The 26,056-nt window shown below is 37.7% G+C and overlaps 1 protein-coding gene across 3 annotated transcripts in view; it reads left to right on the top strand.

Annotated features, from left to right (window-relative positions):
• The window catches only part of PCDH11X (protocadherin 11 X-linked), a 475,627-nt gene that overhangs the window by 139,065 nt on the left and 310,506 nt on the right, over positions 1-26,056 (top strand). For all 3 annotated transcript variants that reach the window (XM_077890193.1, XM_077890191.1, XM_077890194.1), the window contains exon 4: positions 2,552-2,632. In XM_077890193.1, the coding sequence (XP_077746319.1) occupies positions 2,552-2,632 (81 nt within the window). The remainder of the gene's footprint in view (positions 1-2,551; positions 2,633-26,056) is intronic.

Raw genomic sequence — 26,056 nt, 5'->3', positions numbered from 1 at the left:
GAGCTGAGCAGATCAGCGGCCCCTCCCCGGAGCATCCAGGCCCTGCAGATGGAGAGCTCAGTAGTTACTGCGGGAGCTGAATCCAGGGCTCCAGAGCTGGCTGCCACCTCTGGAGTTGTTCCTTCTGGGACAACACAGGGTAAACCACCCCCATTGATTCCTGCACCAGGCAGGGGGCAGAGCAGCTCCCCCAAGTGCTAACACATGAAAATCACCACAACAGACCCCTCCCCTAGAAGACCAACTAGACAGACATGTTCTAGGGAAAGTCAAGAGATTAAAGTATACAGAATCAGAAGATACTCCCCCGTGTTTTATTTTTTCTTTGCTTTTTGTTTCTCTTTGCTTCACCCACCCTTTTTTCCCCTTTCTTTCTTTTTCTTTCTTTCTTCTTTTTTCTTTGTTTCTTCCTTTTTTCTTCTTCTCTTTTCTTTCCTTCTTTCTCTCCTCTCTTTTTCTCCTTTTCCCAATACAACTTGTTTTTCACCACTCTGCACTGAGCAAAATGACTAGAAGGAAAACCTCACCTCAAAAGAAAGAATCAGAAATAGTCCTCTCTCCCACAGAGTTACAAAATCTGGATTACAATTCAATGTCAGAAAGCCAGTTCAGAAGCACTATTATACAGCTACTGGTGGCTCTAGAAAAAAGCATAAAGGACTCAAGAGACTTCATGACTGCAGAGTTTAGATCTAATCAGGCAGAAATTAAAAATCAATTGAATGAGATGCAATCAAAACTAGAAGTGCTAACGACCAGGGTTAATGAGGTGGAAGAATGAGTGAGTGATATAGAAGACAAGTTGATGGCAAAGAGGGAAACTGAGGAAAAAAGAGACACAATTTAAAGACCATGAGGTTAGATTAAGAGAAATAAACAACAGCCAGAGTAAGAAAAACCTACTTTTTTTTTTTTTTTTTTTAGAAAAACCTACTTTTAATTGGGGTTCCCAAGGGCGACAAAAGGGACAGAGGTCCAGAATATGTATTTGAACAAATCCTAGCTGAAAACTTTCCTAATCTGGGAAGGGAAACAGCCATTCAGATCCAGTAAATAGAAAGATCCCCCCCTAAGATCAATAAAAACCGTTCAACACCTCGAGATTTAATAGTTAAGCTTGCAAATTCCAAAGATAAAGAGAAGATCCTTAAAGCAGCAAGAGACAAGAAATCCCTGACTTTTAGGGGGAGGAGTATTAGGGTAACAGGAGACCTCTCCACAGAGACCTGGAAGGCCAGAAAGGGCTGACAGGATATATTCAGGGTTGTAAATGAGAAGAACATGCAACCAAGAAGACTTTATCCAGCAGGCTCTCATTCAGAATGGAAGGAGAGATAAAGAGCTTGCAAGATAGGCAGGAACTGAAAGAATATGTGACCTCCAAACCAGCTCTGCAAGAAATTTTAAGGGGGAATCTTAAAATACCCCTTTAAGAAGAAGTCCAGTGGAACAATCCACAAAAAAAAAAAAAGACTGAATAGATATCAGGATGACACTAAACTCCTATCTGTCAATAGTAACTCTGAACGTGAACGGGCTTAATGACCCCATCAAAAGGCGCAGGGTTTCAGACTGGATAAAAAAGCATGACCCATCTATTTGCTGTCTACAAGAGACTCATTATAGATAGAAGGACACCTACAGCCTGAAAAGAAAAGGTTGGAGAACCATTTACCATTCAAATGGTCCTCAAAAGAAAGCAGGGGTAGCCATCCTTATATCAGATAAACTAAAATTTACTCCGAAGACTGTAGTGAGAGATGAAGAAGGACACTATATCATACTTAAAGGATCTATCCAACAAGAGGACTTAAAAATCCTTAATATATATGCCCCAAATGTGGGAGCTCCCAAATATTTAAATCAATTAATAACCAAAGTGAAGAAATACTTTGATTTTCCTAGTATAACACCCAGTGCTCATCCTGTCAAGTGTCCCCCTCAGTCACCTGTCACCCAGTCACCCCCTCCCCCACCTGCTTCCCCTTCCACTACCTCTTCTTCGTTTCCCAGATTTAGGAGTCTCTCATGTTTTGTGGGGTTGGTAGATTAGTATCTGTGTACTGGTTCAGAAATTTCTTGGCACTTAATAAATATATTTTTATGGTAGGCAGCAAATTTGTGATATGCTGGCAAATACAGGACAGGTTTTCATTTCAGATCATTCATAAATACAAGCTGTTGAAGTCAATGAGTTATAATAGCATTGGAATGAAAATATATCCACCTTAAATTTCATCTATTTGAATATTATAAATTGTCCTCCACATTTCCATTCATATGTTAAATGGAACACTTAAGTAACAGTGAAATTTAAGCTCCATGAGAAAATTTCCTGTTTCTATTCCTAGTACCTACAGTTTTTCCTGTCATATTCCAACTCTTCAATTATTCTGATATGTAGAAAGAGAGATTTATACAGGCACTATCTTATTTACCCATATTTCAGGCATGTGTGCAATCCACTACATTTTTCATTTTTAACAAACCAATGAAAAAATACATATATATATATATATATATATATATATATACATTTTTTCCTTCTAAGGCAATGAAGGAGGCTGTAGGATCTCACATTCCCATGAAAGAATCAACAACTGTGGAGATCTGGATTCATCCCCAACCACAGGTATGAAAAAAAACACTTCATATTTCCTTTCTATTCCCTTTAATTGGTTTTATGAATGTAAGAGATATTCTTAAGTTCTGTTTCTTAATGTGTGTTCTATGAAGTTTCTTTAATGGTTTTGTACCAGACTCTAGTGTAAAAATATGACAGTGAATACATGTTTCTCCCTAGTGTTGTTTGCTAATATTAGTGGAGTTAGTTTATTTGTTGAATAAGATATAAGCATTCCTTAAAAGTATCTTCTAAATGACTATTCCACTCATTGTTAAGTCTACTTCTGAAATTATGAATTGAAAAAAAAGACAACTACTGTTTTATAATATGATATAATATAGGGAAATTTGTTTTTATGCTCATTAAGCAAATTTTAGTAAAATCTCACTAAAATCAGTTCAGGTGGAAACCAGTTTGATTTTTTAAAATTAAGTTATAAAATACTTTGAAAACAAAACAAAACAAAACACTTTTACTCATTTCGATCATGACAGCTCAAAATTTGACTAACAAATCCAATCACACTTTTTTCCTAAGTAGAGACCCTGAAGGGAACTGCAAAAATGGAGTAAGCAGACCAATATCTAAATATTTTTACACTATTTGTTATTTTGTGACCGGTTAACTTACTACTTTTAATAAAGTAAGGATTCTGAATATGACCCTTTGGGTGCCAAATTAATAACCATAAATTGATCTCTAGCAAGTTATTTTCATATGTTTTCATTTTTACAAAGCATATAAATTTAGAAGATGTAGAAAAATAATGCTTAAGTACAATGTTTAAAAAAACCAATGGAATTGTTGCAGAACCATTGACTATGACAGTCAAGAAAGAATTCTTGAGATCTTTTACAGTGCAACTTAGTAAGTTTATTCAAGGAACACAGGGACAGGTCTCATGGGCAAAAGAGCTGACCTTATTCTGTACGAAACTGGTGGTTGTATGTTTAGTGCTTGACTGGGAGGGGACACACAAAGAGCATTAGATCATAAATGTCCTCTTCAGATTTCTACACATAAAACTACTTTTCCAAGATTTTTCTGGTGCTTATCATTCAGTTCAATATTCACTATCAGTGAGATATACAGGCCATCATGAAACCCTTTAAGAATATAGCAACTAGCACTTATTTGATACTTATCAAAACTATGCAAGCTATAGATCAGCCTTCCGGGCTAAAGGTGAACATTTTTCTGCTTCTACCCCTCATCATAATGAAATGAAAGTAACATTTGTTTATTATTTATTATGTCATGTGTGTTTCTGAAATATATGAAAATCATGTGTTCTGTAAAATAACATTCTACAATATTTTACAGAGTTAATTTATGTTCTTGGGGAAGACTTACAAAGTTAACATATTAAATGTGGGGGAAAATGATTAATGAAATAAAGGAACATTACAACTGGGAGCTGTCCAAATTGTTGTAAGTTTTAAATTACTCAATTCTGAATTAGTGAAGTTTTCCCAATTTTCAAACTGATTTTCAAACCTTGTACCTATGATTAAGTCTAAAGAAAATGGATGAGGATGTGAAATATAGGTAATATGATCTATATTTGTACCCTCAATTAAGAATCTATTGAAGTCTCTTAAATTTTGAAGGTATTTGCTATATATAATTGTTCTGCTTTATTTGAAAGTGTTTTCAGGAAGGTAAAAAAAAAAGTATCTACTACAGTCTTCAGAATACCTGGAGATTTTTGAAGATTTTATTTATTTATTCATGAGAGACACAGAGAAAAAGGCAAAGACATAGGCAGAGGGAGAAGCAGGCTCCCTGCAGGGAGCCTGACACAGGACTCAATCCCAGGACTCTGGGATCATGACCCCAGCCAAAGGCGGATGCTCAAGCACTGAGCCACCCAGATGCCCCTAGAATAGCTATTTTGAGGAAAAAGACAACATTTTTTAAAAATGTACTTTAAGTTTCAAAAAACTAAATAACCAGCGTGACACAGAGTATGACAGGGATGAATAGAAGTCAGATGGAATTGGATATTATGTAACACTCTTTCTCTATGAATAAGAAGATGCTCTGTTAGCAATATATATGTATTTTTATCAATCAATTATGTTTTATTGCATTCTACTAAATGGAGTGCAATGTAACTAACTGTACTAATTTCTGGCCAATTGCTGATGTTTTCATTTGGAACTTAAAATCTTGTTAGAGACACAATTATTCTTTATATAGTACATGCTTTTTGCTTGAGGCTGTTTAAGTTAGGTAAGGTTTTTAAGTATTTGTTTTGCCCTTAACTGATTGTAATGTGCTACAAGGGATTTCAGTGGACTGTGGACGCGTGACCTTCCTGGCTGTTGTGTTTTCATGTCCCAACCTCGAAACCCCTGTTCTTTCCGGAGTTCCCCTTCACACCTTTCCAGTGGGATCACGTCCCTGCCCAAAGCCAGTCCCATCTTTTCTGCCGTGCACCACATGAAAATACGCTTCTCCTCCTCCCTTCCCTTTTTCTCTCTTCTTTAGAAAGACATACACATATTTAAGGACTTCCCCCTGAAACCAGCCTTCTCATTTTGGGAAACCTCTGGAGAGGGAACCCAACCACACAAACAAGCGTGGTTTTCCAAGAACGGGCATTCGTGTGTTGTTGGTTGTGGCGGAAGATGTGGAAACCTCCTGTTCTCTACCGTTGGCAAATATATACGTACCTACATGGTTCTCTAAAAAAAAAAAAAAAAAAAAGGGTCCTTATACTCTTATATAATAAAATTAAAATATGTCATACACTGGTGGATTAGAATGTATAGTATTACTATGCATTTGATACAGATAGGGACTTTTCAACGCTATTTTTTATAAACTTTGTGCTTGCCTTGGAAAATATGAAGGAATGTTATTTTATAAATAATCATTTATGACTCATTCTAAAGTATTTCATTTGGCAAGATATTTATTTGCAAGACTTAAAAAGCAATAGTCAAGGGAAAAATAGCTAATGGTAAAAAAGACAGGCTTTTCAACAAATGTTGTTGGGAAAACTGCACAGCAACCTGCAAAAGAATGAAACTAGACCACTTTCTTAAACCATACACAAAAAAATAAATTCAAAATGGATGAAATCCCTAAATGGGAGACCTGAATACCTCAAAATCTTAGAGGAAAACACAGGCAATAACCTCTTTAACATCAGACTTAGCAACTTCTTACTAAATATGTCTCTTGAGGCAAGAAATCCTAAAGCAAAATTAAACTATTGGGACTTCATCAAGATAAAAATTATCTGCACAGTGAATGAAACAGTCAACAAAACAAAAAGGCAACCTTTAGAATGGGAAAGTATATTTTCAAATAACATATCTAATGCAGGATTAGTATCCAAAATCTGTAAAGAACTTATCAAACTCAAGACACAGAAAACAATAGTGGTTAAAAAATGGGCAGAATATATGAATAGACATTATTCCAAAGGAAACATACAGATGTCTAATAAACACATGGAAAGATGATCAACATGAATTATAATCAGGAAAATACAAATCAAAACCATGATGAGATACCATCTCACACCTGTCAGAATGGCTAAAATTAGCAACACAGGAAACATTAGGAGTTGGGAAGGATGTAGAAAGAACCAAAACACCCATCTACTGATGATAAAGTAAGGTATAATACTTACATTTACTGATGATAAAGTGAGTATCTTTATCTGATGATAAAGAAGAAGGGGTATATATATTTATATGGAGGAGGGGCAAGATGGCAGAAGAGTAGGGGGTCCTCAACTCACCTGGTCCCACCAACTTACCTAGGTAACTTTCAGAAAATCTTGAACACCCTACGAATTCGACCTGAGATTTAAAGAGAGAACAGCTGGAATGCTACAGACAAAAAAGTTTTCATTACTAACAAGGTAGGAAGGAAAAAAATAAATAAAAAAGGATAAAGTGGGGGAGGGGCACCCCAAATAGCCCAGCTAAAGCAGGGCAGAGAAAGCCTCTGGGACAGGAAAGCCCAGCCCTAGAGAAGCAGGAACTTTATAAATATGTGCCAGATTTTCCTAGGTGGAAAAGTGCTTAGCAGGGAAATTGGGCAGAATTGCAGAAGGGGCAGTGATTCCCAGAGTCACTATTAGAGGAGGGGAGCCCAGGGGAAAGCTCACCACAAACCGCAGTCTGATATTGGTAAAGGGCTGGAGTACCACAACCCTCCAGAGCATTTGGAATAAGCCACTAAGTTAGGTGGGCCAGCTCCAGACAGAGGTGGCCGTACCCCTTTCCCTTCTGGAGAGATGGCATTGGGGAGTGCGGGTCCAGGGGTACAGAGCCCAGGGCGTCCAAGTGGAGATCCTGTGTTCCTCCTGGGACAGGCAGAAGTGGGGAGGGAACAGGAAAGCAAGAACTCTCCTGTCGCTGGGCGCCCCCGGAAGTACAAGCTGTGCACTTTAGTTCACCAGTATGAGCCGCTGAAGCACCTAGGCCAGAGCGGACAGGGAGACTGCATTGGTTACTTATGGGGAGCTCGAGTCCAGAGCTAGAATACTGGCTGCACCATTGATGGTTTTCCTCCTTGTTTCACGATGTGCCAGAAAAAGGCGGGGAATCTACAGAGCAAATGCCTCACAGGGCAAACAGCTCCCATTGAGCCCAGCACCCGGCAGGGGGCGGGACATCTCCCTCAGGTACTCATACCTCAGAATCAGCACAGCAGGCCCCTCCCCCAGAAGACCAGCTGGAAGGACAGGGGAAGAGTAAATTCTTGACCAAGCAGGGCTGGAAAGATCCAGGACCAAGGGAAAATAGTATATACAACTAGAGGGTCCCACGTTTTTTTCCTTTTTCCATTAAAACTCATTTTTTTATTTTTTATTTTTATTTATTGGAGTTCAATTTACCAACATATAGCATAACACCCAGTGCTCATCCCACCAAGTGCCCCCTCAAAGCCCGTCACCCAGTCAACCCCACCCCCGCCCACCTCCCTTTCCACCACCCCTTATTCGTTTCCCACAGTTAGGAGTCTTTCATGTTCTGTCTCCCTGCTGATAATTGCCACTCATGTTCTCTCCTTTCCCCTTTATTCCCTTTCACTATCTTTTATATCCCCAAATGAATGAGACCATATAATGTTTGTCCTATGATTGACTTATTTCACTCAGCATAATACCCTCCAGTTCCATCCACATTGAAGCAAATGGTGGGTATTTGTCATTTCTAATGGCCGAGTAATATTCCATTGTATACATATACCACATCTTCTTTATCCATTTCTCTTTCGATGGACACCGAGGCTCCTTCCACAGTTTGGATATTGTGGACATTGCTGCTAGAAACATTCGGGTGTAGGTGTCCCGGGGTCTCATTGCATCTGTACATTTGGGGTAAATCCCCAGCAGTGCTATTGTTGGGTCGTAGGGCACATCTATTTTTAACTCTTTGAGGAACCTCCACACAGTTTTCCAGAGTGGCTGCACCAGTTCACTTTCCCACCAACAGTGCAAGAGGGTTCCCCTTTCTCTACATCCTCTCCAACATTTGTGGTTTCCTGCCTTGTTAATTTTCCCCATTCTCACTGGTGTGAGGTGGTATCTCATTGTGGTTTTGATTTGTATTTCCCTGATGGCAAGTGATGCAGAGCACTTTCTCATGTGCTTGTTGGACATGACTACGTCATCCTCTGTGAGATTTCTGTTCATGTCTTTTGCCCATTTCGTGTTTAGATTGTTTGTTTCCTTGCTGTTGAGTTTAAGAAGATCTTTATAGATCTTGGATACTAGCCCTTTATCTGATATGTCATTTGCAAATATGTACTCCCATTCTGTAGGTTGACTTTTAGTTTTGTTGATGGTTTCTTTAGCTGTGCAGAAGCTTCTTATCTTGATGAAGTCTCAATAATTCATTTTTGCTTTTGTTTCTCTTGCCTTCATGTATCTGGCAAGAAGCTACTGTGGCCAAGTTCAAAGAAGGTGTTGCCTGTGTTCTTCTCTAGGATTTTGATGGACTCTTGTCTCACATTTATATCTTTCATCCATTTTGAGTTTATTTTTGTGTATGGTGAAAGAGAGTTCTAGTTTCATTCTTCTGCATGTGGATGACCAATTTTCCCAGCACCATTTATTGAAGAGACTGTCTTTTTTCCAGTGGATAGTCTTTCCTCCTTTGTCGAATATTAGTTGACCATAAAGTTGAGGGTCCACTTCTGGATTCTCTATTCTCTTCCATTGATCTATGAGTCTGTTTTTGTGCCAGAACCACACTGTCTTGATGACCACAGCGTTGTAGTACCAGCTGAAATCTGGCATTGTGATGCCCCCAGCTATGGTTTTCTTTTTTAATATTTCCCTGGCTATTCCGGGGCTTCTCTGATTCCACACAAATATTAAGATGATTTCTTCCAACTCTCTGAAGAAAGTGCATGGTATTTTGATAGGGATTGCATGAAATGTGTAAATTGCCCTAGGTGGCATAGACATTTTCACAATATTAATTCTTCCAGGCCATGAGCATGGAATATTTTCCCATCTCTTTTTGTCTTCCTAAATTTCTTTCAGAAGCGTTCTATGGTTTTTAGGATATAGATCCTTTACCTCTTTGCTTAGGTTTATTCCTAGGTATCTTATGCTTTTGTGTGCAATTATAAATGGGATGGACTCCTTAATTTCTCTTTCTTCAGTCTCATTGTTAGTGTATAGAAATGCCACTGACTTCTGGGCATTGATTTTGTATCCTGCCACACTGCCAAATTGCTGTATGAGTTCTAGCAATCTTGGGGTGGAGTCTTCGGGTTTTCTATGGACAGTATCATGTCATCTGCCAAGAGGGAGAGTTTGACGTCTTCTTTGCCAATTTGAATGCCTTTTATTTATTTCTGTTACCTGATTGCTGAGACTAGGACTTCTAGTACTATGTTGAACACCAGTGGTGAGAGTGGAAATCCCTGTCTTGTTCCTGATCTTAGGGGAAAGGCTCCCAGTGCTTCCCCATTGAGAATGATATTTGCTGTGGGCTTTTCGTAGATGGCTTTTAAGATGCAGAGAAATGTTCCCTCTATCCCTGCATTCTGAAGAGGTTTGATCAAGAATGGATGCTGTATTTTGTCAAATGCTTTCTCTGCATCTATTGAGAGGATCCTATGGTTCTTGTTTTTTCTCTTGCTGATATGATCAATCACATTGATTGCTTTATGAGTGTTGAACCAGCCTTGCATCCCTGGGATAAATCTCACTTGGTCATGGTGAATAATCTTCTTGTTGTATCCTATTTGCTAGTATCTTATTGAGAATTTTTGCATCCATGTTCATCGGGGATATTGGTCTATAATTCTCCTTTTTAGTGGGGTCTTTGTCTGGTTTTGGAATGAAGGTGATGCTGCCTCATAGAATGAGTTTGGAAGTATTCCATCACTTTCTATCTTTCCTAACAGCTTTAGTAGAATAGGTATGGTTTCTTCTTTAAAGCTTTGATAGAATTCCCCTGGGAAGCCATCTGGCCCTGGACTTTTGTGTCTTAGGAGGTTTTTGATAACTGCCTCAATTTCCTCCCTGGTTATCGGCCTGTTCCAGTTTTCTATTTATTCTTGTTCCAGTTTTGGTAGTTCGTGGTTTTCCAGAAATGCGTGCATTTCTTCCAGATTGCCTAAACTTTTGGCGTAAAGCTGCTCATAATAAGTTTTTAAGATCATTTGTATTTCCTTGGTATTGGTGGTGATCTCTCCTTTCTTATTCATGATTTTATAAATTTGAGTTTTTTTCTTTTCTTTTTAATAAGACTGGTTAATGGTTTATCTATCTTATTAATTCTTTTAAACAACTAATTCCGGAATTTGGTAATCTGTTCCACAGTTCTTCTGGTCTCTATTTAATTGATTTCTCCTCGAATCTTTATTAATTCTCTTCTTCTGCTGGGTGTCGGATCCATTTGCTGTTTTTTTTTTTTTTTCCATCTTCTTTAGGTGCAAGTTTAGCTTTTGTATTTGAGTTCTTTCCAGTTTTTGGATGGATGCTTGTATTGTGATGTATGTCCCCCTCAGGACTGCTTTTGCTGTATTCCAAAGATTTTGAACGGTTGTATCTTCATTCTCATTAGTTTCCATGAATCTTTTTAATTCTTCCCTAATTTCCTGCTTGACCCTTTCATCTTTTAGCAGGAATGTCCTTTACCTCCACGTGTTTGAAATCCTTCCAAACTCCTCTTGTGATTTGGTTCTAATTTCAAAGCATTATGGTCTGAAAATATGCAGGGGATGATCCCAGTCTTTGGTATCGGTTAAGACCTGATTTATGATCCGTTATGTGGTCTATTCTGGAGAAAGTTCCATGTGCACTTGAGAAGAATGTGTATTCAGTTGTGTTTGGATGTAAAGTTCTGTAAATATCTGTGAAATCCATCTGGTCCAGTGTATCATTTAAAGTTCTTCTTTCTTTGGAGATGTTGTGCTTAGAAGACCTGTCCATTGTAGAAAGCACTACATTCAAGTCACCACGTATAAATGTATTATTATCTAAGTATGTGTTAACTTTGGTTGTTAATTGATTGATATACTTGGCAGCTCCCACATCGGGGCATAAATATACATTATTGTCTGCTAAAGAGGGGGTGGAATGAGATAACTGGGTGTTATGTACTAAGGAGGGCATGTGGGTGTTATATGTTGGCAATTTGAATTGAAATAAAAAATACATGAAGGGATAAGGAAAATTTTTATAGAAGACACTAAAGAATCCTTAACTATAGAAATAAAATAACTAAAATCTACCCAAACTAAAGTTAAAAATGCTATTACTGAGATGCAATCCCAAATGGAGGCTCTAAAAGAGAGTATAAACAAGGCAGAAGAGAGTGTCAGGCTCTGTGCTCAATGGGGAGTCTGAAGACTTTCTTCATCTCCCTTTGATCCTTCCCCCTTCTAAAATAAATAAATATTTAAAATAAGATAAAGTAAAATAAAATAAAATCACCATATCATCCAGCAATTCCACTTTATGTATATACTCAAAAGAATTGGGAGCAGGATTCACTCAAAATGTTACTTGTATACTCATGTTTATAGTAGCACTATCCAAAATAGGTAACTCATGTAAATAACCCACATATCCATTGGATAAATAGATCAGCAATATGTGATATGCATATTCAATAGGATATTATTCAATTTTGAGATGGGAGAAAATTCTGACATATGCTACAACACAGATTAAACTTAAGGATATTACTTTATGTAAATTAGAATAGTTACATAAAGACAAATATTGTATGATTCTACTTTTATAATTAATAGTTCTCAAATTTAGAGACAGAAAGTAGAATGATACCTGACAGGCACTGAGGAAAAGGGAAGAATATAGATTTATTTTTTAAATGAGTATAGAGCTGAGATTTGTAAGATAAAAAGATTGTTTTTTTCAAGATAAAGAGTTTGGATTGTGGTGATGTTGCATAGCAATATGAAGATACTTATTACTATAAGCTGTACATTTAAAACAATTAAATACTAAACTTCAGGCTGTGTGTTTTTTTTGCCACAGTTAAAAATATTTTACTAAAAAGTGTAAATTTTAAAAATGAGGGAAAACACTAATTTACCTGGAAATGGAAATCAGGAAAGATTTCTGGTTGGTCATGGCATTAGAGGTGAAATTCAAATATTAGAATGATGAGAGTGAGAGAGTGAGGTTATGATCAATGGTTTCTTTGTTAAAATTGAAATATCAAAAAAAAAAAAGAAGAAAAAAGAAAAGCACAGGGCTTTGGAGTGATTGTGTGGCTCAGTCAGTTAAGCAGCTGCCTTCAGTTCAGGTCATGATCTCAGGGTCCTGGGATTGAACCCTCCATCAGGCTCCCTGCTCAGCGAGGAGTGAGCTTCACCCTCCTTCTCTTCTTGTGTGCATGGTCTCTCTCTCTATCAAATAAATAAAATTGTTTTTTTAAAAAAAAGCACAGGGGGGCAAAATGGCGGAAGACTAGGGTCCCCAAGTCACCTGTCCCCACCAAATGACCTAGATAACTTTCAAATCATCCTGAAAACCTACGAATTCGGCTTGAGATTTAAAGAGAGAACAGCTGGAATGCTACAGTGAGACGAGTTCGCACTGCTATCAAGGTAAGAAGACTGGGGAAAAAAGAAATAAAGAAACAAACGGCATCCAAGAGGGAGAGGCCCCAGCAAGGAGTCGGGCTAAGGCTGTGCGGCAAGAGCCACCAGGACAGGAAAGCCTCTTCCAGAGAAGTAGGAGCTTCATCAATTTTCTCAGACAGAAAGGTCCTTGTAGGGAGTTGGAGCGGGATCCCAGGAGAAGCAGGGATGCCCCCAGGCTCCCAGGGGCATTAACAGAGGACCTGTGCCCTGGGGGAGAGTGCACTGCACACACCAGACAAGCTCCCTAAAGGCCTGGAGCGGGCACCCAGTGGGGCCGAGTAGCAGCTTGGGCGGCACCTCCAGCGGCTGCTCCGCAGAGGGGACTGCGCAGCCGCCGGGAATACGATTCCAGCAGTGCAGGCCCCGGAGCCCAGGGTGCTGGGGGACACATACCAAGATCCAGCGCTCCCCTGGTACAGGCAGAGGCTGGGAGAACACAGGACAGCAAGGATGCTCCTGCCGCAGGGTGCCCGGAGCTATGCAGATCAGCACTCCCGCCCCCGGAGCAACCAAGCCCCTGGAGACTGGGAGCTGACTAGTGACTATGGGAGCTGACTCCAGAACTGGAGAGCTGGCTGCTGCCACTGTTCTTCCTAGGGCCTCACAGGATAAACAAATCCCACTGAACAGATCACCAGGCAGGGGGCTGAGAAGCTCCCCCAGGTGCACACACCTGAGAATCAGCACAGCAGGCCCCTCCCCCAGAAGACCAGCTAGAGGGACGGGAAAAGCAAGGTATTGACCAAGCACCACTGGAAAAGGAAAGTCGAGGGATTTATAGTACACAGAATCAAAGGATGCTCCCCCATGTTTTTTGTTTTCTGTTTTCTTCCCACCCCTTTTTTTCTTCTTTTTTTTTTCTTCTTCTTCTGTTTTTCTTTTTTCTCTTCTCTCTTTTCCTCCTTTTTCCAGTACAACTTGTTTTGGCCACTATGCACTGAGCAAAATGACTAGAAGGAAAAACTCACTTCAAAAGAAAGAATCAGAAACAGTCTTCTCTCCACAGAGTTACAAAATTTGGATTACAATTCAATGTCAGAAAGCCAATTTAGAAGCACAATTATAAAGCTACGAGTGTCTCTACAAAACAGCACAAAGGATTCAAGAGACTTCATGACTGCAGAATTTAGATCTAATCAAGCCAAAATTAAAAATCAATTAAATGAGATGCAATCCAAACTGGAGGTCCTAGAGACGAGGGTTAATGAGGTAGAAGAACGAGTGAGTGACATAGAAGACAAGTTGATGGCAAGGAGGGAAACTGAGGAAAAAATAGGAAAAACAATGAAAAGATCATAAGGTTAGGTTAAGGGAAATAAATGACAGCCTCAGATGGAAAAATCTACGTTTAATTGGGGTTCCCGAGGAGGCTGAAAGGCACAGAGGGCCAGAATATGTATTTGGACAAATCATAGCTGAGAACTTTCCTAGTCTGGGAAGGGAAATAGGCATTCAGATCCAGGAGATAGAGAGATCTGCCCCTAAAATCACTAAAAACCGCTCAACACCTCGACATTTAATAGTGAAACTTGCAAATTCCGAAAATGAATAGAAGATGCCTAAAGTAGCAAGAGACAAGAAATCTCTAACTTTTATGGGGAGAAATATTAGATTAACAGCAGACCTCTCCACAGAGACCTGGCAGGCCAGAAAGGGCTGGCAGAATATATTCCGGGACCTAAATGAGAAGAACATGCAGCCAGGAATACTTTATCCAGCAAGGCTCTCATTGAGAATGGAAGGAGAGATAAAGAGCTTCCAAGATAGGCAGAAACTGGATGAATAAGTGACACCAAACCAGCTCGGCAAGAGATTTTAAGGGGGATTCTGTAATAGAAAGATGAATTCCAAGGGAACAATCCACAAAACCAGGGACTGAATAGGTATCATGATGACACTAAACTCATATATTTCAATAGTGACTCTGAACGTGAATGGGCTCAATGACCCCATCAAAAGGCACAGGGTTTCAGACTGGATAAAAAAGCAAGACCCATCTATTTCCTGTCTACAAGAGACTCATTTTAGACAGAAGGACACCTACAGCCTGAAAATAAAAGGTATGAGAACCGTATACCATTCAAATGGTCCTCACAAAAAGCAGGGGTAGCAATCCTTATATCAGATAAACTAAAGTTTATCCCGAAGACTGTAGTGATTGATGAAGAGGGACACTATATCATACTTAAAGGATCTATCCAACAAGAGGACTTAACAATCATCAATATTCTTGTCCCAAATGTGGGAGCTGCCAAGGATATCAATCAATTAATAACCAAAGTTATGACACACTTAGATAATAATACACTTATACTTGTTGACTTGAATGTAGCGCATTCTAAAATGGACATGTCTTCATCTCCAAAGAAACAAGAACTTTAAATGATACATTGGACCAGATAGATTTCACAGATATTTACAGAACTTTACATCCAAATGCAACTGAATACACATTCTTCTCAACTGCACGTGGAACTTTCTCCAGAATAGAACACATACTGGGTCATAAATCAGGTCTTAACCCATACCAAAAGATTGGGATCGACCCCTGCATATTTTCAGACCAAAATACTTTTAAATTAGAACTAAATCACAAGAAAAAGTATGGAAGGATTTCAAACACGTGGAGGTTAAGGACCATCCTGATAAAAGATGAAAAGGTCAAAAAAATAAAAAGATGAAAGGGTCAACTGGGAAATTAAGGAAGAATTAAAAAGATTCATGGAAACTAATGAGAATGAAGATACAACCATTCAAAATCTTTGGGATGCAGCAAAAGCAGTCCTGATGGGGAAATACATCACAATGCAAGCATCCATCCAAAAACTGGAGAGAACTCAAATACAAAAGCTAACCTTGCACCTAAAGGAGCTGGAGAAAAAACAGCAAATAGATCCTACACCCAGAAGTAGAAGAGAATTAATAAAGATTCGAAAAGAACTCAATGAAATAGAGACCAGAAGAACTGTGGAACAGATCAACAAAATCAGGAGCTCGTTCTTTGAAAGAATTAATAAGATAGATAAACCATTAGCCAGCCTTATTAAAAACAAGAGAGAGAAGATTCAAATTAATAAAATCATGAATAAGAAAGGAGAGATCACCACCAAAACCAAAAAAATACAAATGATTTTAAAAACTTATTACGAGCACCTATACGCCAATAAATTAGGCAATCTAGAAGAAATGGACATATTTCTGGAAAACCACAAACTACCAAAACTGGAACAAGAAGAAATAGAGAGCCTGAACAGGGCGATCACCAGGGAGGAAATCGAAGCAATCATCAAAAACCTCCCAAGACACAAAAGTCCAGGGCCAGATGGCTTCCCCGGGGAATTCCATCAAACGTTTAAAGAAGAAAACATACCTACTCTACTAAAGCTGTTTGGAAAGATAGAAAGAGATGGAGTACTTCCAAACTCGTTCCATGAGGCCAGCATCACCTTAATTCCAAAACCAGACAAAGACCCCACCAAAAAGGAGAATTATACACCAATATCCCTGATGAACATGGATGCAAAAACTCTCAAAAAGATACTAGCCAATAGGATCCAACAATACATTAAGAAGCTTATTCACCATGACCATGTGGGATTTATCCCCGGGATGCAAGGCTGGTTCAACACTCATAAAGCAATCAATGTAATTGATCATATCAGCAAGAGAAAAAAACGAGAACCATAGGATCCTCTCAATAGATTCAAAGAAAGCATTTGATAAAATACAGCATCCATTCCTGATCAAAACTCTTCAGAGTGTAGGGATGGAGGGAATAGTCCTCAACATCTTAAAAACCATCTATGAAAAGCCCACAGCAAATGTCATTCTCAAGGGGGAAGCACTGTGAGCCTTTCCCCTAAGATCAGGAGCAAGACAGGAATGTCCAATCTCACCATTGCTATTCAACATAGTACTAGAAGTCCTAACCTCAGCAATCAGGTAACAAAAAGAAATAAAAGGCATTCAATTGGCAAAGAAGAAGTCAAACTCTCCCTCTTTGCTGATGACATGATATTGTTCATAGAAAACCCAAAGGACTCAACCCCAATATTTCTAGAACTTCTACAGGAATTTGGCAGTGCGGCAGGATACAAAATCAGTGACCAGAAATCAGTAGCATGTGTATACACTTACACTGAGACTAAAGAAAGAGAAATGAAGGAGTCAATTCCATTTACAATTGGACCCAAAAGCATAAGATACCTAGGAATAAACCTAACAAAGGAGGTAAAGAATCTGTACCCTAATTACTACAGAACACTTCTGAAAGAGACTGAGAGACAAAGAGATGGAAAAAATATTACAGGCTCATGGATTGGAAAAATTAATATTGTGAAAATGTCAATGTTACCCAGGGCAATGTACACATTTAATGCAATCCTTATCAAAATACCATGGACTTTCTTCATAGAGTTGGAACAAATTATCCTAAGATTTGTGTGGAATCAGAAAAGACCTTGAATAGCCAGGGGAATATTAAAAATGAAAACCATAGCTGGGGGCATCACAATGCCAGATTTCAGGTAGTACTACAAAGCTATGGTCATCAAGACTGTGTGGTACTGACACAAAAACAGACACTTAGATCAATGGAACAGAACAGAGAATCCAGAAGTGGACCCTCAACTTTATGTTCAACTAATATTCGACACAGGAGGAAAGACTATCTACTGGAAAAAAGACAGTCTCTTCAATAAATGGTGCTGGGAAAACTGGGAATCCACATGCAGAATAATAAAATTAGAATATTCTCTTATACTGTACACAAAGATAAACTCAAAATGGATGAAACATCAAAATGTGAGACAAGAATCCCTCAAAATCCCAGGGGAGAACACAAAGAACACTCTTTTTGAACTTGGCCACACTAACTTTTTGCAAGATTCATCCATGAAGGCAAGAGAAACAAAAGCAAAAATGAACTATTGGGACTTCTTCAAGATAAGAACTTTCTGCACAGCAAAAGAAACCATCAACAAAATTAAAAGACAACCTACAGAATGGGAGAAGATATTTGCAAATGATGTATCAGATAAAGGACTAGTATCCAAGATCTCTAAAGTACTTATTAAACTCAACAGCAAAGAAACAAACAATCCAAACATGAAATGGTCAAAAGCCATGAACGGAAGTCTCACAGAGGAAGATATAGACATGGCCAACACGCACATGAGTAAATGCTCCGCATCACTTGCCATCAGAGAAATACAAATCAAAACTACCATGAGATACCACCTCACACCTGTGAGAATGGGGAAAATTAACAAGGCAGGAAACCACAAATGTTGGAGAAGATGTGGAGAAAGGGGAACCCTCTTGCACTGTTGGTGGGATGTGAACTGGTGCAACTAGTCTGGAAATCTGTGTGGAGGTTCCTCAAAGAGTTAAAAATAGATCTGCCGTAGGACCCTACAATTTGCACTACTGGGGATTTACCCCAAAGATACAGATGCAGTGAAATGCTGGGACACCTGCACCCCGATGTTTATAGCAGCAATGTTCACAGTAGCCAAACTGTGGAAGGAGCCTCAGTGTCCATAGAAAGATGAATGGATAAAGATGATGTGGTTTATGTATACAAGGGAATATTACTCAGCCATTAGAAACGACAAATACCCACCATTTGCTTCGACGTGGATGGAACTGGAGGGTATTATGCTGAGTGAAATAAGTCAATCGGAGAAGGACAAACATTATATGGTCTCATTCATTATGGGAATATAAAAAATAGTGAAAGGGAATACAAGGGAAAGGAGAAAAAATGAATGGGAAATATCAGAAAGGGTGACAGAGCATGAAAGACTCCTAACTCTGGGAACGAACTAGGGGTGGTGGAAGGGGAGGTGGCCAGGGGTGTGGGGTGACTGGGTGACGGGCCCTGAGGGGGGCACTTAATGGGATGAGCATGGGGCATTAAGCTATACGTTGGCAAATTGAACTCCAATAAAAAATTTAAAAAATTAAGTATATAAGAATAAAAAAAATAAAATAAATTAAAATAAAAAATAGCACAGACTTTTGTATCCAGCAGATCTTCAGTCAGCAGTAATAGTTATTATTTCCTAATCTCATACAGGTAGTAGGTGGTAGAGTTGGAAACCATATTGCCTGTTTTTTTAAATATTTATTTATTTATTAAAGAGAGACACACAGAGAGAGGCAGAGACACAGGCAGAGGGAGAAGCATGATCCCCACAGGGAGCCTGACATGGGACTCAAACCTGGGACTTCGGGACCATGCCTTGGACCTAAGGCAGATGCTCAACTACTGAGCCACTCAGGCATACCTGGATTGCCTGTTTTACATAGCAGTTTTTTTCTTCATTTTTCTCTCCCTAAGCTAATAAGGCCCCATTTTACAGAGTTGTCTCAATATCAACAGAAAAAAAAATTATATTGAACTAGACTACCTTGAGAATTTCCAGTTGAGTGAATAAGTACATAAGAAACACGGATGGAAGTTCAAGAACCATTCTCGATTTTCAGGTGCCAAAAATAGTTGAACCCCAAGCTCAAAATTCAAAATAACCTTTTGAGAATGTAACATACACACACACACTCACACACACACACACACACACACACACACTTTACTGCTAGAGGCACAGAGCTTCAAAGGACAATACAAAAACAAGAGAAGTAGACATAGAATCTAAAATTTATAACATAAATCCAAACCTTTTATATCTAGAACATGTATGAAAACATCCATAACTGATACTACTTTTCATTCCTTTGGCATCTTACGCAATGCCCAAGAAGTATGAGGACCTACTTGTTTCTTTGGGGCTTCTTCAGCCTCAATAGAGTTTGCTAACCTTTTGCATAACTAAGCCTGAGAACAAGTAATTTTGAAGATTATTTTAAGTATGGGACAAGGATTTAGCAGAAAGGATTTCCCTCAGTTCCTTTTTCCTCCTTTTTAAATATTTCAAAATGAGAAGCCAATGTTTTAAGTCATACTCAGTTAGGAGATTCAGAGACTGATTTTGAACTACAAAAAAAAAAAAAAAACTGAGATTGAGTCAGGAAGACCACACTACAGGGTATCTCTAAAATTTGGCCATCTAATACAATCTATATGCGTATTTGATAGAATTAATTCTTCATTTGCTCCCTCTCTATTGAATTCAGCTTCACTTTCAGGAAGCAGTAAACCTGCTCAGTGCTTAAAAAACATGGGCTTTGTAAATGTGCACATCCAAGTTTGAATCTTAGTTCACTTTTTATTATTCTATAATAATGCACAAACTTTTTAATTTCTCTATGTTTTGGTTTTCTTATGAGTAAAATGGAGATACTACTGTACCTACTGCTTATGGCTGTTAGAAGGATTAAATTCAATAATGTATGTCAAACAATTGGGTCAATATTAGGATATTAGCAAAGCTCCAAAACAGCACCTACTATTATTCCTTGAATCTTCTTTTTTTTTTTTTTTTTGACATGTAAGAAGAACATTATCTGGATTTGTTTGCACTCTGAGAACTGACAAGAGCCCATTTTTTTGGCCCACTGAAAAAATGGAGGTGCCTGAGTGGCTCAGTCAGTTAAGCATCTGACCCTTAATATCAGCCCAGGTCTTTCTTGAACTCAGGTTGTGAGTTCAAGTTCTTAGTTGGGCTCCATGCTGGGCATACAGCCTACCTAAAAGACAAACAAACAAAACAGGGGCACTTGGGTGGCTCAGTCAGTTAAACATCTGACTCTTGATTTTTGGCTCAGGTCCAGATCTCAGGGTTGTGAGATGGAGCTCCCCTTTGGGGTCTGCACTCAGCAGGGAGTTTGCTTCAGATTTTCTTTCTCCCTCTCTTTCTGCTCCTCCCCAATCCATGCTCACACTCAGCTGTCTTTCTAAAATAAATAAATAAATATTTTTTTTAAATGGTGATTAACTCCTTCACTATGTGAGACCTTATCAATCCTTATAGACATCCCAAGCATGGAAATTAATATAATTTTTAGATATGCATTGCATAGGTTAAGGCATGTATCAATATTCAAAGACCACTTTCAAAAAACATTTAAGTATAGAGATGCCTGGGTAGCTCAGCAGTTGAGTGTCTGCCTTTGGCTCAGGGCGTAATCCTGGGGTCCAGGATCAAGTCCGGCATCAGGTTCCTTGCAGGGAACTTACTTCTCCCTCTTCCTGTGTCTCTGCCTCTCTCTGTATCTCTCATGAATGAATGAATAAAATCTTTAAAAAATAAATAAATAAAATAAAAATATTTAAGTGTAATTGACAGAATATTAGTTTTAGTGGTACAACATATTGATTCAATAATTCTATACATTATTCAATGCTCATCATAAATATAGTCATCATCTTTCACCATATACAATTTCACCATATACAATATTGTTATTACAATATTATTGACTATGTTCCTCATGCTGTATTTTTCACCTTAGTGACTTATTCTTTCTTCCAACAAACCTATGTTTTGGATGGGGAGAAAAGAGTAACTTAAAAATAACAAATCTGGGGAGCCTGGATAGCTCAGTCAGTTAAACATCTGACTTCAGCTCAGGTTATGATCTCAGGGTCCTGGAATTGGGCCTCTCATTGGGCTCTCCACTCAGTGGGGAGTCTGCGTGTCCCTTTTCCCCTCATTCATCCTCAATCTCATCCTCAATCTCTCTCTCTCCCTCCCTCTTTCTCTCTCAAAAAAATGAATACAATCTTTTTAAAAAATCACAAATTTACTTTAAATAAATGCTGAAGTTTGCTTTGCAGACTTAATTACTATATGAGTTAAAGACTACAACTGATGGTGGAACTGATGTTTGCTGTAGTACTCAGTAAACTACTAGAGTATTAGAATCTTTAGAAAAGATGAGATTTGAGCTGTGCCTTCAGAAATGAGTACAATTTGGATAGAAGAAAAAGAATAAGGAAAATATGTTATAAGGCTGTAACTGGAGGAATTGTCAATAATGTTATCAGTCATAGCAGGAGCAACAAAAATGATACTTGTAGGCATGGAAGTAACAATCAAATAATAAGGGCAAAATGAGGCTACTTCATGAAGTAAGTAAGGTCTCATTTTTCTTTTCAGACAATTCCCAAAGATGACTGAGTGATAGGATTGCTTGGCACAGAAGAGTTAATTAAATTTGTTTTTTTTTTTTCTGCTAAGTGATTCTGAAATATAAATACTAATGCCTAGAGAGTTATGTTTTCAAATTACTGTGTGATTTCATGAGGGATCCATTATAATGTCAGAATGCATTAACAGCCTAGAAAGGAGAAAAACTCTAGACTTGAAACTTTCGTGACAGAACCTGAAATCAATTGTTAATATCAAAGAAGTAGCAGAGTTATCATGAGTTTTTTCTGGGTATAATTATAGCATAACTTTTCCAATTTTATTAAGCTGGTCATTGATGTCTAAAATAAAATTTTAATATTTATTCTGAATAAATTGGAATTTAAAAAGAAGGACATTTTTAAGTAAGCTTATTTATTTATACCATGGCCTCTGTTACTATGTAGTCTAGGACCTGATACAGTCACTGAGTGAAATTATGCTTTAGGTTTACAATCTCACTTTGTTGAAAAATAGTTTTTTGGCCGCCCTAAGGACACTTTAAAAAAATACCTAATTAGATACAATTTATCATACTTTATAAAATGCACTGAAACAACTTTAAAGTTCACCCACATGGGTGGTGCAGTCGGTTAAGTAACAAACTCTTGGTTTTGGCTCAGGTTGTAATCTCAGGGTCATGTGTTCAAGTCCTGCATTGGTGTCTGTTTGAGACTCTCTCTCTCTCTGCCCCTATGCCCCCTCTCTCAAATAAATAAAAAAATATGTATTTAAAAAAACCCAACAACTTTCAAATTTAAAAATCCAGAAATGTGGGCAGCCCGGGTGGCTCAGTGGTTTAGTGCCGCCTTCAGTCCAGAGCATGATCCTAGAGACCCAGGATCAAGTCCCATGTCGGGGTCCCTGCATGGAGCCTGCTTCTCCCTCTGCCTGTGTCTCTGCCTCTCTTTCTCTCTGTGTCTCTCATGAGTAAATAAATAAATAAAATACTTTTGAAAACTCCAGAAATGTTGATGACTTTATTGCTTTGAACCAATGTACTGTGGAGTATACTGGGTAATTAAAGCCAATGCAGGACAATCACTAGAGATTTGAATAATTTTATTTTATTTTTTATTTTTATTTTATTTTTATTTTTTGGATAATTTTAAATGAGACAATATCCCACCTTTGCATGGCAAAAATCCTGGCCATATTCTGAAATATACTAAAAATATTTGAAAACCACTTTTAAGTATAAGGATAGATACTGTTTTAGAAAATTATCTATGTGCAGAAAACATGAGCTCTTTTTTTCTTGTAATTTTATACCAGATGAAGTAAAAACATAACCTTAAAACTGTTTGAATTCAAGTTGTTCTCTCATTGTCTTATTATTGTTTTGTATATCTTAATTTTGTTCTAAAGAATTTCATTCTATGCATATGGAGATATATATATATATATATATATATATATATATATATATATATATGTTATGTTGTAATGAAAATGCATTTCTCTGCCCTCAAATCCTCTTGATTTGGAAAATATGGATGTTGCTAGAGTGACCAATTGAGTTCATGTCCAAGGAACTTGTTCCTTTGCTTTTCAGTAATGAAAAGACAAGAAATTGCTGTAAAATTTACTTGAGATATTTAGAAATGTTCTGCCTCTGTCAGCAAATATTCCAGAGAAGCCATACACTGCAGGGACATTCCAATGTGATTCTTTTTTGTTAGTTTTATCACTAAAGAGTATGGCTATGTAGAAAGGTCTGAAATACATTAGTTACTTTTTCAGAGATTTATTTTCAATCTGCCACAACTATAGAATATACTTTGGAGGTTCAGAAGGTGGCAACAAGGAATAAGCAGTAAAATAACTCCAATTCTTCATGGACATCTGGAAGTATGAAGAGCAAAGATAGCTTTTTTTTTAGCAGTTTTCAAAAAATACTTCTAGTAGAGAATGTGTATGTATCACAGACAACTTCATCCCAAGTAGAAATAAAAAGAGGATTCTAATTGTCTTCATTATGTCCTAATAAAAAATTGCCTTTTAGTTTTTAATTTTTTTCCAAAACATTCACATTTTTAGGTACCAGAAGAGAATTAAAAATAAGATCTTTTTCATTGATTAGTAACTGAAAAATAAACTACTGGAAGAAATCTTCAGTCATTTTAAAAATTATGATTATTGTATATAATATTTGTACGTTATACCAGAAGATCTAAGGAATAATTGCCCCTGTCTGTGAGACTTTAAAATATCTTCACTGAATCATGCAGTTCTTTTTATTTTAATAAGTTTTTGAAAAGATTATTTAATTTATTTGATAGAACACAAGTAGACAGAGTGACAGGCAGAGGGAGAGGGAGAAGCAGACCCTTTGAGGAGTAGTGAGCCCAATGAAGGGCTTGATCTAAGGACCTTAAGATCATGACCTGAGCTTAAAGCAGACATTTAACTGACTGAGCCACCCAGGTGTCCCCATGCAGTTCTGAATTACCGAAAGTATACATTACTCTCTTTCCAGAAAACTAGGGAGATTGATGTGCCCCCCCTTTAGCTTATATCTTCACTGACCCAACTGTCTGATTGAACATTGTAACTTAACTCAGAGCACTTTTTTCTACTTCATTATGTACCATAACTGTAGTTATTTATTATACCTTATTACCCATTTCTGCACCCTCTGGCATATGCCCAACTGAATTATACCTAAGACTAGTAAGTAGTATACTTTATTTCTTCACTGAGGCCAAAGCTTATTGTGGAAATATTAAGACCCCACTTCTCCAGTATTGCTCACCCTTAGATTTTTTTTGGATATTTTTTGTTGGAGTTCAATTTGCCAACACCCAGTACTCATCCTATCAAGTGACCCCCTCAGTGCCTGTCACCCAGTCACCCCATCCCCCCCCGCCCTTTTAGATTTTTTTATCTCAACATTTAATTAATAGAATGCCCATATATACAACAAAATTGAAATAACTTTACAATGAATACTTCTGTAAGTATTTATTAGTTTTCTACTGCTAGCTAACACATTATTTAATGGCATAAAAATAAACACACAAATTTATTATCTGACAGTTTCTTTAGGTCATTAGTCAAGGTACAGTATGACTAGATTTTCTGCTTAAGCTCTCACCGGGTTGAAACATATCGACCAGGGTTACAATTTCCATACAGGGCTCAAAGTCCTCCTACAAACACTGGTTATTTTCGAAATTCCTTGCTTTCAGTTGTAGGATTGAGGCTCCTGTTTACCTCTAGCTGTTGGCTGGGGACAACTCTAGAAATCACTCAAATTCCTTGATATGTGGTCTTCAACATAGGCAGTTCACAATATGAATGCTTGTTTTCATCCAGAACATCTGCTCTGTATCTCTCTGACCTCTTTTCTTTGACCATCTGGAGAAAAATTATCTGCTTTTAAAGGGCTCATATGATTAGGATACCCCACCAGGTTAATCCCCTTTTTTGTCATATAATTTAACATAATAATGAGTGTAATATATCATCATATTCATAGGTTCTACCCACAAAATACAAAAAGTTATAAAAAGTTGAGTATCATTGGAGGTTACCTTCAGATTTTGCCTACTACAACCCATCACCTGTAAGTAACATTTTTTACAGCTTCATTGAAGTAAATTCATTGAAGTGAATAAAATTCACCCATTCTATCTTAAATTGAAAGTTTACATTTTAAATTAAACTTTTACATTTTTAATAATAACTTTTCTGATCATAGTGTTGATATAATATGTGAATCTACTAATGGAAAATTTTACAAGTCTGATTTTAGAAGTTGCTATAGAATTAATCACTGTTTTTTACAGTCAAATTTTTTCATTCACTTAAAGTTTGCCATTTGACTAGAATAGAAGCATACTAAAACTGTTTCCATGTCAGCTAACCAATTGAATACTGGACTAGGGCTTATCATTTTTTATTAATATCAGCAAAAAGTCTTGAAAGTATGAATAAAAAGTTTGTGTGTACATTTTTTAGATTGAAATTGTCATATTTTTAAGATTCTGTTTTTCAATGAGAGAGAGGAGAGACAATCTTAAGTAGGCTCCATGGCCAACACAGAGCCAGAAATGGGGCTCAATCTCACCATTCTAAGATCATGACCTGAGCTTAAATCAAGAGTTGGACACTCAACAAACAGCCACCCAGGTGCCCCTGTGTGTACATTTTTAATATAGATTTCTCTATGTAGGAAGAATGTTCTTTGTATATATTCATGTGATGATACACAGGAGCTGATACTGAAATATTA

Source organism: Canis aureus, chromosome X, assembly GCF_053574225.1.
Source record: "Canis aureus isolate CA01 chromosome X, VMU_Caureus_v.1.0, whole genome shotgun sequence".
Classification (NCBI taxonomy): Eukaryota; Metazoa; Chordata; class Mammalia; order Carnivora; family Canidae; genus Canis; species Canis aureus.
Note: the sequence above shows the minus strand (reverse complement) of the source record. Positions and strands in the feature narration are given on the sequence as shown.